This window comes from Microdochium trichocladiopsis (genome assembly GCF_020744255.1).
Source record: "Microdochium trichocladiopsis strain MPI-CAGE-CH-0230 chromosome Unknown B0I36scaffold_11, whole genome shotgun sequence".
Taxonomy (NCBI): Eukaryota; Fungi; Ascomycota; class Sordariomycetes; order Xylariales; family Microdochiaceae; genus Microdochium; species Microdochium trichocladiopsis.
Window position 1 is genome coordinate 1,487,753 of NW_025763554.1, and position 12,267 is coordinate 1,500,019.

The 12,267-nt window shown below is 56.5% G+C and overlaps 2 protein-coding genes across 2 annotated transcripts; one reads left to right on the plus strand and one right to left on the minus strand.

Annotated features, from left to right (window-relative positions):
* Positions 1-2,560: 2,560 nt before the first annotated feature.
* Positions 2,561-4,447, plus strand: B0I36DRAFT_377639 (uncharacterized protein; the record flags this gene model as incomplete). Its single annotated transcript, XM_046160577.1, has 3 exons — positions 2,561-2,793; positions 2,866-4,387; positions 4,433-4,447. 3 exons carry the CDS (start codon positions 2,561-2,563, stop codon positions 4,445-4,447), a joined length of 1,770 nt encoding a protein of 589 aa, XP_046006709.1.
* A 3,785-nt stretch (positions 4,448-8,232) lies between these two features.
* B0I36DRAFT_388652 (uncharacterized protein) lies at positions 8,233-12,215 on the minus strand. Its single transcript, XM_046161263.1, has 5 exons — positions 11,964-12,215; positions 11,569-11,886; positions 9,341-9,812; positions 9,097-9,240; positions 8,233-9,029 (listed from the first exon to the last, which is right to left on the minus strand). Exons 1-5 carry the CDS (start codon positions 12,107-12,109, stop codon positions 8,268-8,270), a joined length of 1,842 nt encoding a protein of 613 aa, XP_046006710.1. The 5' UTR covers positions 12,110-12,215; the 3' UTR covers positions 8,233-8,267.
* Positions 12,216-12,267: the final 52 nt, after the last annotated feature.

Sequence of the window (12,267 nt, forward strand, 5' to 3'; positions counted from 1 at the left end):
TTCAAGACGATTGCACTTTGCCGTCGGCCTTCAACTGCGGCCTAAATCATGTAGATCTATGCATTTCTTTTGGCAAGGAGATGAGGGTTTGAGAGAGACAGAGAGAGAGAGAGAGGAGAAAGCGAAGTTCAAGACTGGTCATGAGCAGAGAGTGCTTTTGCATTCTGCACGGCCTGTTAGCTTCTGCATAGAAGCCCGACAGAGGAGCATCTGAAATGCAGCGTTTCCCATTCTTCAATAGTAGGGTTCACAAGCATGGGGTACTTGTCAAAACACTTGGCAATCGACTGGCGATCGCAGTCGTCGGGATGTAGGGCTCCTGTCCTGGACAAGTAGACAAGTTCAGACAGCCTCTGCCTTGCCTAGCAAGTGGGATATCCTCCTCGAAATATGGCTTGTGCCCTCTCCTTCTCCATCACAGGTACGACGCATAATCCATGAAAATCACGATACTTGCAGGTAAGCAAGCCCGCGCGCGTGCAAGCCATCAAGCCTGTACAAGGCCAGTTCTCTCTTCGCACAACCGACAACAAAGCAGCTGGAGCCAAAGAGGAACACGCACACGATACAGAGTGCTACCCATAGCCCTGAAACAAACCAAACGCGCCCGGGCTTGGCTCTGCATAATCAGGGTAGGAGCTTCCCGAACAATCCAAAAGACACAAGGGGCTGCTGAGGACAAGTGTAACGGGGGGTCGCATGTCCAAGCTAGCATGCTAGCATGCTGTATTGATGCGCCTGACGACGTGGGCTAATCTGCACCGGAGGCAGAGCAAGCGACGATAGACAGGCTGACAGACAGGGAAGGGTACGGAGCGTGCGTCGTGTGGTGAAAAAGCCGGTGGATTGCGGGAGTCGTTAACCGCGGGTGCTGCAGACTGTGTGGGCATCTTGTGGGGGAAACAGGGGGGGCTTTTCCCCGCATGCAGCAGGCCCCGCTCCCCCGCCCCGGCTGGCCCCACACCCGAATCCCTTGAGGGAACCCGGGGCACAGGGGGGGAGGATGCTTGATGCTTGCTGGGGGTGCTCCACGACGCGGGACCTCGGGGGAGATCCTGGGTCACGTAGTAGTGTTACACGGTGTGTGGACGCACATGGTATCATGCCTGTGAATCCCCTATCGGTGCAGAAAGTCCATGGACGGTCAACGCCGGCGTGCTGATCGCCCTTGCACCGGCTGGCTTTGTGAAACATGCGAGATGCATCGCCACGCTTGCACGCACCAGCTTCGAAAAGAAAGAGAGACAGCCGAGCACTACATGCATGCTACGAAAAGACAGCCTTCCAAGCAGCGGTGAGGGGGAGCAAGCCAGCAAGCTGGCCTCTTGCCAGCCTCAGCTGCTGCTAGACCACAGTGCATTACAAGAGCTAGTGACATGAGCTGAGATCAATGCGGCTAGTGTAACGAGCTTTTACTGATGCTGTGCGTGTGACTTTGCCCGCGCCTATCGCCAGGAAGGGGAAGCCAGCAAAACACAAATACCGGTGCGACATGGGCAGATCTGAAACCCCCCAACAGCGCACCGTTGCCCATTTGTGCGTAGGCTCGTGCGTCTCAACGTTTAAAGCACACACATTCTAACCTGAGATGGTGTCACGCCGGGTCGCCGGCTGCTCTTAGCTGCGAGCACGACTGGACAGCCACGTTTCACCAAGCGCTGTGGCAGCCTCGAATGCAAACACCCGGCACTGCTGCTCCAGTTTGCTTTTTTGCCACGGCACTTGCCGATGTGGGCGGCTGCGCTGGCACAACGAAAGGCATGCGGTGTGTCACGAAAGGAATCTCTGCGCACGACTCAGAAAAGGATCTGCTTGGAGATGCGTATGAGTCAAGACCGAGCGCATCGGTTGCTCGTGGGAGCCCGCGGCACAAGCTCGCTAGCATTTCCTCACTCCAGCACGTCCCCATGGTAGTCATGTTAGAGTGCTTATTGGCGATAGCTCCCCCATGCATCTGAACCCTCCTCCTTTTTACCCCGGGATTCCGAAGGGGCCGCCCGCCCATTCCGGCATGACTCAGGTTTAGCTACATTTCCCCGCACAGCAGACTCGCTCATTTCAGAGATGGGGCCATCGGCCAGAACTGGGGAAGTGAGGGGTGTGGGAGATCACACGTGGGCGTGGGCATAGACCAGCTGTTCGAGGCCCGCCCCGAAAGTGAGACTTGAGAGGCGCACGAAAAAAGACTGTGTGGGCGCCATGGTAATGGTGATCCGGCAAATGCGGCCATTCCCCCTTGCTTTGCAGCATCTGAGATACAAATACACGCTTGGCCCAGACATTTCCCCTTCAGGCCACGGCCGATGTGTTGTACAAGACTCTTGTTATCTCGCAACTTTCTTTTTAACCCCGATCTCGCACCGATCCTGCCACTCTCGGGCCGCCAGGCCAAGTGCCAGATAAAGGCCAAGTTTCCAGAGCATTGTACGGGGCACTTTACAAGAATAAAGCGACGCTGCTGCCAACGCTAAAGCCCCAGATCTCTGGATCACTACAATTCCACCCTTAACCTCGTTCCTCGAGGCATCAATTGGCAGAGTGTAAGCCCTTTACAGGCGCAATGGCCGACTTTCCCGTCCCCCAGCACTCGACGAGTGCCGATCGGGACGCTGCCCAGCGGCTGCACAACCCCATCCACGCGGAGCGCCATGTTCGCGTCATCACAGTAGGCGCCGGTGCCTCTGGCCTGCTCATGGCCTACAAGCTGCAGAAGCACTTCAACAACTACAGCCTCGTCTGCTACGAGAAGAACCCAGCCGTGTCAGGCACGTGGTACGAGAACAAATACCCAGGGTGAGCCCCTCCCTTCAGTTCAAACCCAATACCAAATTGAGCACCGTTATTAACCACTCTTCACTGCTCCAGATGCGCCTGCGACGTCCCATCACACAACTACACATGGTCATTTGAGCCCAAAACCGACTGGAAGGCAACCTACCCGCCCGCCCAGCAGATCTTCGAGTACTTCAACGACTTTGCTACAAAGTACAACTTGTTCCGGTACATCAAGCTGCAGCACCAGGTCGTCGGCGCGTACTGGAACAACGACAAGGGCGGGTACGACGTGCAGGTGAAAGACCTGGCGTCGGGCAAGATTGTCAACGACCACTGCGACATCCTCGTCAATGCCGGCGGTATCCTCAACAATTGGAAGTGGCCCGCCATCCCGGGCCTCGACCAGTACAAGGGCACACTGCTGCACACGGCAAACTGGGATGACAACGTCGACCTGACTGGCAAGCACGTCGGTCTGATCGGCAACGGCTCCTCCGGCATCCAGGTCCTCCCGGCGATCCGAGAAAAGGTCAAGAAGGTGACCACCTTTATCCGCGAACCCACATGGGTCTCTCCTGTACCAGGACTCGAGCAGAAGATCTTCACCGACCAGGAAAAGTCCGAGTTTGCCAATGTTCCGGGCAAGCTGACCGATTACCGCAAAGGCATCGAGTCTGGCTTGAACGGGCAGTTTGGCCTCTTCCTGCAGAACAACAAGATCAACCTCGAGACGCGCGAGTACATGATCAACGCGATGAAGGAGAAGATCAACGACCCGTACCTCGAGTCCAAGATCATCCCCGAGTGGTCTCTAGGCTGCCGCCGCCTGACCCCGGGAGTGAACTACCTCGAGTCCCTGACCAAGGACAACGTGCAGGTCGTGTACGGCGAGATCAACAGCATCACCGAGCGCGGCCCGCTCTGCGACGACGGCAACGAGTACCCCGTCGACATCCTGATCTGCGCCACCGGCTTCGACACCACGTTCAAGCCGCGCTTCCCCGTCGTCTCGGACAAGGGCGAGAACCTGCAGGACGTCTGGTCCCGGTCCGACCCGACGTCCTACTTTGGCCTGGCCGCCGCCGACTTCCCCAACTACCTCATCTTCCTGGGACCCAACTGCCCGATCGGCAATGGGCCCGTGCTGTGTGCCATCGAGGCCCAGGCCGACTGGATGTGCAAGTGGATCGACAGGTACCAGACGACCAACATCAAGACTTTCGCGGCCAAGCCCGAGGCCGTGGCCGACTTTGTCGCCTTCAAGGACCAGTTCATGACCAAGACGGTGTGGGTCCAGAACTGCCGCTCATGGTACAAGGGCCGGCCCGACGGCCCTGTCCTGGCGCTCTGGCCGGGCTCCGCGCTGCACTACCTCGAGTGCATCCGGGACCTGCGGCTTGACGACTTCAACGTCACCTATGCCGGCAACCGGTTCGCCTGGCTCGGCAACGGGTACTCGCAGACCGAGCTCGACGAGACGGCCGACTGGGCCTACTACATCCGCGACCGGGACGACGACGAGCCCCTCAGCACCGCCGGCCGGAGGAAGAAGCTGACAAAGTCGGGCACCGTGTTTGACCGGGCTGCTGTCAACTTCTCGGGTGCCAAGGACGTGCAGAGGGGTGTTGTGGAAGAGCAGCCCGCTGCCCGTTTGTAGATGAGTGAGGTCTGAGGTGTGAAGAGAGTGCGCGCTATATTGCATGTAACTAGCGAAATGTGGTTATTGGTATTCCAAAGGATGTCTTTTGACACGTGGGACTTGATGTATATATATACTCCGTTGGATTGTGAGCATTCCCTTAGCAACGACCTGCTATCAAATTCCAAGACTATGAAGGTCTATGAGTTCCTCTTCAATTAGAGGTGTGACCAAGTCTTCTGCGGGCCGGGTTGTTCGGAGCTCGTCGCCGCCTTGCGCAGGTCCTAGGGGTGGTGGTGGATGACGCCGTCGGCGCTGAACGTGGCCATGTCGAGCTCGGCCTTGTTGACGAGCTTGCAAGTATCCTTCCACAATCTCTTGGCAGCCGGCGGGAGCGCGCACATACTTGCTTGGAGATATCCGGTCGGGCTCTGTTGGGCCGCAGGCAATGATATCCACACACAGCTCCGGGCACTCTCCATCCTCAACGGTAGAGAACGCGCCGTGTTGCTCGAGCAGCTCGACAAGGCTTCTGTAAGAGAAGTGGACGGCATGATCTAGCGGCGTTCTGCCGCAGATGTTCAATGGGTTCACCTGTGCTCCATGCTTCAGCAAGCACTGGGTGATACCGCGCCAGCCGAGCAGCGCGGCCCAGTGGAGGGGTGTGTTCCCATCCGAGGTGACGGCGGTATCGATGTGTTCTCGGTTGTGACTGAGAAACTCTTCAAGACCTCCGAGGTGGCCGTGAATCGCGGCGTGCGTGATTATCACGTATGGGGCGGGGCCAGTTGTGCCGCGCGTGACGAGGAGTGGCAGCAAACACCCTCTCTGATTCACGATGTGCTCAAATGGTGGGCTTCGCGCCAGCCGCTCGGCACCGAGACCGCAGCTAGAAGCGAGCTCTTTTGGGCCCGTGGTGTACCATTTTACGATGTCTAGCTTTGCGCCCTTCGACAGGAGGAGATCCACAATGTCCCCATGCCCGAAGACCGCGGCGTGAAAGACAAGAGAGCATCCACAACGAAGAGCCTGGTCGATTGGAACTTGATAACAATCAAGCAGCATCTCGAATATTCCGATGCTGCCACGCTCAGCCGCCGCAGCCATTTCATCCATGGCATTTACCCGCGATGACAAGGTTGTAGCAGCCTGCGTGCGCCGTTCCTCGAGTAAGAGCCAGCTGATCGTTCTTTCGCCGGCGTACAACACCGCGTGGGTGAGGGGCGTGCCGTGTTCTGGATGCCGGATTGCTAGGCTGGCTCCTTTCCGCACCAAGGCTTCAACGACTAGCACGTCTCCGTGGCGAATCGCCCACCACAGAGATGGTTGTCCAGGGTCGATTGCTGGCCTTGGGCCTCGCGGTCCGACCTGTTGCACGAGGTTTGAAGGTGGGCAAAGGAACCCCCACAGTTCTGCCGAATTGCTCTCATTGATGATCTTTGCCATCGCTCCAGGGGCTGCACCATGTGCGAAAATGTCAAGGTACGTCGATCCTTCATGATGGTGCTTCAGCAAATATGCCAGCATTGTGTCTGAGCACGGGTCCTGGTTGCAACGTCGACGATGCTTGAGTACTGCCATCATGACACTGCACGAGTTTGTGGAGTGTTGGACCGCGGCGAACAAAAGTGCGTCCCCAATATCTTCCCAGCTACCCGTCTGTAGAAAGGTTTGCAGCATCGCAGGACCGTTGTCGGGGTAATCATTGACAGCAGTAGCAATGACTTCTTTTGACATTCCCAGCTCGGTACCCCATCTTCTGAAGAGAGAGAACAACATCTCCCAAGGCCGGCTCGAGTGCAATAGACTTTGAAAGATCTCGGCCTCGCGACCGGACAGAGATTGCTGGTTTCGCCCAGCAAGCAGCCTTGTGATGGCGTAGCGTTGGGTCTCGTTCTGCAGGATACTGGCGGCTACCTGTTCGGAAAGCTCGAATTGTCCCTCCCTGGTCTTGATGAAGACATCCATGATTGCTGCACCTTGTTGTCGATTCTGCACGGCACCCAACACTACCCGTTCCGGCAATCCATCCTGAGGCCCTCGTTCTAATAATGACTGGATCATTGTTGCTCCATGGACTTCGTTTCGTGCGGCATCCTCCATCATTGTGGTGGTGAAATTAAAATGCTGATGACTTTCGCGAAGCATGAACATCACGCCGTTCATTGCATGTACGTCTGTCGATCTGAGAAGTAGACTGAATGTCCTCGAGTGCAATGTTGCCAAGTTGCCCAGAAACGACTGGATAGTCTGAGACGGATCTACAGGCAAGCATTCCACGTCACATCCGCAGATATATGCGCTTGTGTTTCGCACAACCTCTGATTCGTGTATTGTATAATCGGTTGTGAGCTGTTTGGTGTTGGAGGGCCCACAGAGGCCGAGCAGCGCATAGATCTTGTCTCGTTCGATACTCGCCATGGCAGTGTGAAAGTTCCTCAAGATGGGGTACAGTTGTTGGTTCTCCTTGTTGGCTAGCCATGTACCAGACCGCAGAGGTGAGGGCATTGCTTCCATAATTTGCCTGCGGTGTCCTCCGACGGGGACCTTGAGTAGCTCTGGTGCGGCGACGAATTCACAACAGGACACAGCCCACCGACCACAGTGGACAATCCCGTCTTTGGCGTTCCAGACCTCCTGGACGACCCAGACTCTTTGAAACCATTCTCGACTCAGCAGGTCGTGCAGTGCATTGTGCTGTCGTACCCAGAGATTATCGATTCTGCGGCTCATCCGGGCTCGCACTCGTGACCATCTCTCAGCAATTGATGGCGCAGTGGCTCCATGTAGGCGCCCGGTTTCTTGTGTCCTCTCACGACTGCTCAACTGTAGCCTCCACAGCCCTTCCATCAGCACGTTGGTGTCGGGAGTGGCTCGTCCGAGATGGAATATGACCCTTCGGGCTCTCGCGTAGACCTGTCGCATCTGCTGGACTTGGTGGTTCTTCTCAACGTCGTCGTCTTGGTTCATACAGACCGCGTCGATCCACAAGTACTCGTGTCTTGCCATGCGGAGTCGCCCAAGCAGCTCGAACACACTCGCTGTCACGGGCAGCCACGTCCCGTTGACCCAGATCGTCTCGCACAGGTCCGCATTGCCCCACAGGTACGACACCGCTTCGTAGGGCATGAAGCCGGCGGTCGTTTGCCGCGTTCCATCAGGGTCGTTGCCGTGGCATTCGTCTGCTTTGGTGCTGTCGGGATCATGGAGTCGTCGTACTAGCATGTCGCATTCGATGGGACCGCGCGTGGCGCGTCTGATTCGAAGAAGCCTGATCTCATGCTTATCCGGGTCAAGCGTAGTGTACTGAAAGCGCTCGTTCTGCTCTCGCTTGCTCGGCAGGCTGGGCGCCATCGAGGTTTATGATGATGCAGGAGAGGCTTTATTAAGTCAAAGATTTTTGAGAGACATGTCGTTGAACTGTGAGATGGCTTCCGTACTTGTCAGAGGGGAATTGGCCGCTTACCCCTCTGTGTCAGCAGATCTTATTGGCCGGACCAGGATACAACACCGCCGCATAGGCGCACTGCAAGGCGTAGAGGTGATCCGGTAAAGTACCCACCTCTGCCGTGTTGAGCTTGGTGCAGGGCAGCCTGTGACATCCCACCCCGGTCCAGTTCAACAGCAGTAGCAGCGGATACTGACAATTCAGGAACAGTAGCACGGGACAACGGCACCCAAGTCCGTGGAGAAGAGCTATGTTGTCCTGTTTCAACACGCCGAAAATGCACAGGAACGTCAGGCGCCCAGTTGATGGCAACATACCCACAGAGAATCATCCCAGGGATGTGTGGCCTTAGTCGGTCTAATCGTACGGACTTTGTTTTTATATACGACGAAATGCTGGCTTTGCTCATCTGTTCCTCATCCTCTTCTTCTTCTGCCCGTACACAAAGTCCTCCCCAACGCGCAGATCCTTCATAAACCGCGCCAGGAACCGGCGGATCGGGGCGCACTGCGGCGTCGCCAGGCAGCTCATGATGATCTCGCGCTCCGCGGCGAGCACGTCGAGCGGCAGCTTGGCCAGCACGAGCAGCGCGCAGCCCAGCGGCACCGCGGCAATCTGCATTCGGAAGATGCCCGCCTCCGGGTGGCAGAACACGGGGCAAGTGTGGACGATGCTGCTGCAGAACTCGGCGATGCGGTTCTGGCCCTGCAGCCGTCCTGTCATCTCGCTGCTGCCGCCGTGGCGTGGTTCTTGCGCAGATGGTGGTGGTGGTGGGTAGAGCACGTCGCCGACCATGGCGTAGACGTTGATGCAAGTCACCCAGTACAGCGTCATCAGGTGGGCCGACGCGAGGTCCTCGGCCGTGATGGAGTCCGGAATCTCGGTGAGCCGTCGGCACGGAAACTGTGGCCCGTACTCGTCCTCCCAGGCCCGCAGGCGGGCATCAGCGTCGCGGTACAGATTTTCTATCTGTTCACGGTGTTTTCTCTGAGCCATGGCGCTAGATATGGACTTCATGCTGTCGAGATCTTCAAGCATCGTCGGCAAGTCGATCAGGATATCGAGGATCCGGTCCCGGGGACTCTTCTTATAGTATAACCAGGGAACTGTCCTCCAGCGCGGCTCGGCAAGGAAGACCTTCTTCCGCAGCTTGATGGCAGCCATGGTCTGGGAAGTGGTTTCATTCAGCCACGTGAAATCGTAATGAGTATCGGCCGGACATTGGGGTACGTACCAAGTGCAGCCTCTGCTCGACAAAGAGAGCATGGGCGTGTCCGCTGGTGAACATGAGCGGATCCCTGGTGGCAAGGATATTGCTATCTCCGGCTTTGTGCTTGAGCCACGAGTACAGCTTGGGATCGTCGTCCCCATGAATGGCCTGCATTGGTCACTTGTCGTCAGTCCTCCTCACATCCACTACCACGGACGTGTGCTTGTCTGTGGTCCCTTGGGTGCGTGCCGGACACGCATCAACATACCTCGTGCAGGCTGAAGAGCCGGTAGGCCGCCAATATCCCCGTCGTGCTGCTCTGCCGCGTCGGGTCCGTCCTCTTCACCGTGAGGGCCATCTCCTCCATCGCATCGCGGTACGCTTGCATGCCCTCCTCTTTCATTGGCGTCCCGTCGTCCCTGCGCCCGAGCGTGGTCAGCGCGATGGCGACGAGAGCTTTGCGGAGGATGCCGTCGGTGGCGAAATCCCGCACGGCCGTCGAGAGCCCATCGGTGAGATGACCTGATAGTGTGGCCGGGATCGGCTGGCTATGGGGCAAGTAGGACGACCAGAACAGGTCGGCGCAGCGGAGGGCATAGGCGGAGGTTAAGAGGCTCTCTGGCAGCGTGATTCTTGTGCTGGTACTGACGAAAGTGGAGGGTGGTGCTGGTGAGGCTGGATTTGTTGCTCTTGCTACGGCTGCGGCTGCAGCAACAGTAATGTCGGGCCTCCGACCGATGCTAGCATTACCGGCAGTAGCGGACGTTTGCTTCAGTTTCTGGTGATAGAAGTTGCGGCAGGGTATACATGCGGTTGCTGGTGACGGACACCGATGCGTGGCTATTATATCGTCCTGTCTGTCGTTAGAGAAATGGGCCACGGGCGCAGTGGCGGGAATTGCTCCTTCACACACCTTAGGCAAGAAGCTGTCCTGGTTGTCGGGTTTCTGGTCCAGCCGCCCAGTGCACGAACCCGCTCGCAACCCGGGACCCTGAGACTGCTGCCGTGCAGAGCCAATCCATGAACCCCCTGCTGAGACCACTCCCAATTCACTCTTCGAAGGTCGAGCTCGCTCTTGCCCCTGGTAGATGGGGATCACGACGGAGAGGCATAGCATGTGGACGATTTTGAACTGGTTGGAAATCGAATAGGGTACTGTGAAGTTAGTTGCCTAGCCACGGAACAAAGCGGTGACGTGGGAGAGTACATATATTGTATACTGCGACTAATTTAGCATGGGCAATCGGTAGGGCTGCAGGACCTAGATCGCCATGGTTCGCGCCCCCAATGAGCAGATTCTCGATCTGGGCAGTGATTGGGCAGACTGTGATTTCTGGGTTGTTTTTTGATCGCCGGCAAGCCCCGTCATATGCCACGGACGGCTCGGACGAACAGGGGGCCAGGCAGCGAGTCGTACGGGCAGCTATGCTACCCACTGCAGACCTGTGCAGGACTAGACTCATGGCGGTGCTTCGGGGTGGAGTTCTGGTCTCACCACATCCTGGTTGAGTTGTGGGGATCGTGGTCCACTGCCAGCCTCAGGAAAATGCGATCCACGGAATCCTGAATGATGAGATCTGGCGGTTTGAGCATGCTTGAAGGCTGACTCGCTTCGACCTTACCAAGCTACCGTGTATACTTTGGGAGAATCACATAAAAGCAGTAACGCAAGTTTGGCTTTACTCAGATCCATATCTGGCAGGGACAAGAGGAGCCCGCGCTGATGGGGCCGGACCCAGTCTGAGCGCGGAATCGCACCCGATCGGGAAAGACCCTGGTCCCTGGTCCAGCATAAGCATAAGCATGTGCCTGCGCAGGAGCGGACCGTCCAGCCCACGATCCTGTCGCTACGTCGAGGCAGTCTGAGTCGATCTTGAGGCTCCGAGCAACGTATCTTTGCAGAGCCGGGGAGTCTCTGGTACGTAGTCTTTGGAGAATTTTCACGGATCCGAACGGGTGGTGTTGATCTAAGCTGGCAGTAGATTGAGCTCCACCACTTAACACACTGCAGTCAAAGTACTGGAGATTTTTCAACTGTACAAGCAATTGCTTTTCAAGAATGGTGTTAACGCAACTCCGCTTAGGTACCTCGATGAGCGCCGGAACAACGTGGGAATACTAAGTACTTGAGGGTTCTCCGCTCTGCGAAGATCTAAAATTGAACGTAGCCCATGGGAGGCTCACACCGCACATCGGTCACTTTGGCTATCAAAAGTCCGAAAGGGATTGGTTCTGATTTTTATGGTCTCATTCAAGTACGTGATATCTATGCGTAACAATGGTAGAAGAACAATAGCTCATAGACAGTGTTCCTCGTGCCTAGTCGTAAGTCCCGCAATCCAATCATGCCGCTTCTGAGATGCTGGAGAATGGTAATGACAAATGCAAACTTCCATTCGAAATGTATGCCAGCGTATCAGGGCCGAACTCGTGGGGCAGCAGCGAATGCGAGACCGCGGTTCAGTTCGAGTAACGCGAACGCTTTAGACGCGGTACTTTGGCACCTCTTCAAATGAAGTAGCGATGGCTGCGGCCTTGCGAATTTTTATGGTGATGATAAGCTGGGACAGCACTGCACCGAAGACGACAGCCGAGAGGGGGAGATCCAGGACGAGACCAAATACTCCGCCCCTCAGCGAAGCCGCGGTGATGACGACGAAGAGGAGGTAGATGCCCCAGACTGTGGTTTTGATGGATGCAAAGACGAGGAGCAGGACGGGGTCCAGCTTCTGCGCAGCGAAGAAGAAGATTTCGGTGACGGCCAAGGCGATGGTAAGTAGTCCAAACAGAAGGACCAGAACGGTGGCGGCAGGCCTGCGGGAGAGTCGAAGAGATGCGTGTTAGCCCACACGACCCTCCACAATGCAATAACTGGCTTTCGATTCACTCACAAGTATGCGTAGTCCCGCATTATGGACGCTGAGATTATGGTGTAGAGGGACAGCGCCGCAAATGCCGTAGCACCCAATATCTGGATAATCCAGGCAGCCAGATTGTGGCGCTTACGCCAGATGTTGGGGTGAGTGGCAGTGGCCATGTTGGATGTCGTTGTTTTGTGAAGTTGTGTGGATGATTGAGTCGTTGCCTGTCGAGGTTGTACCTTCTGTCCTCTGGGTGAGATGGAGTTTAGAGTACAAGATACCAGGACATGAGTTGAGAAGGAGCCGCACTAAGGATGAACGCGATCTCTTAAGT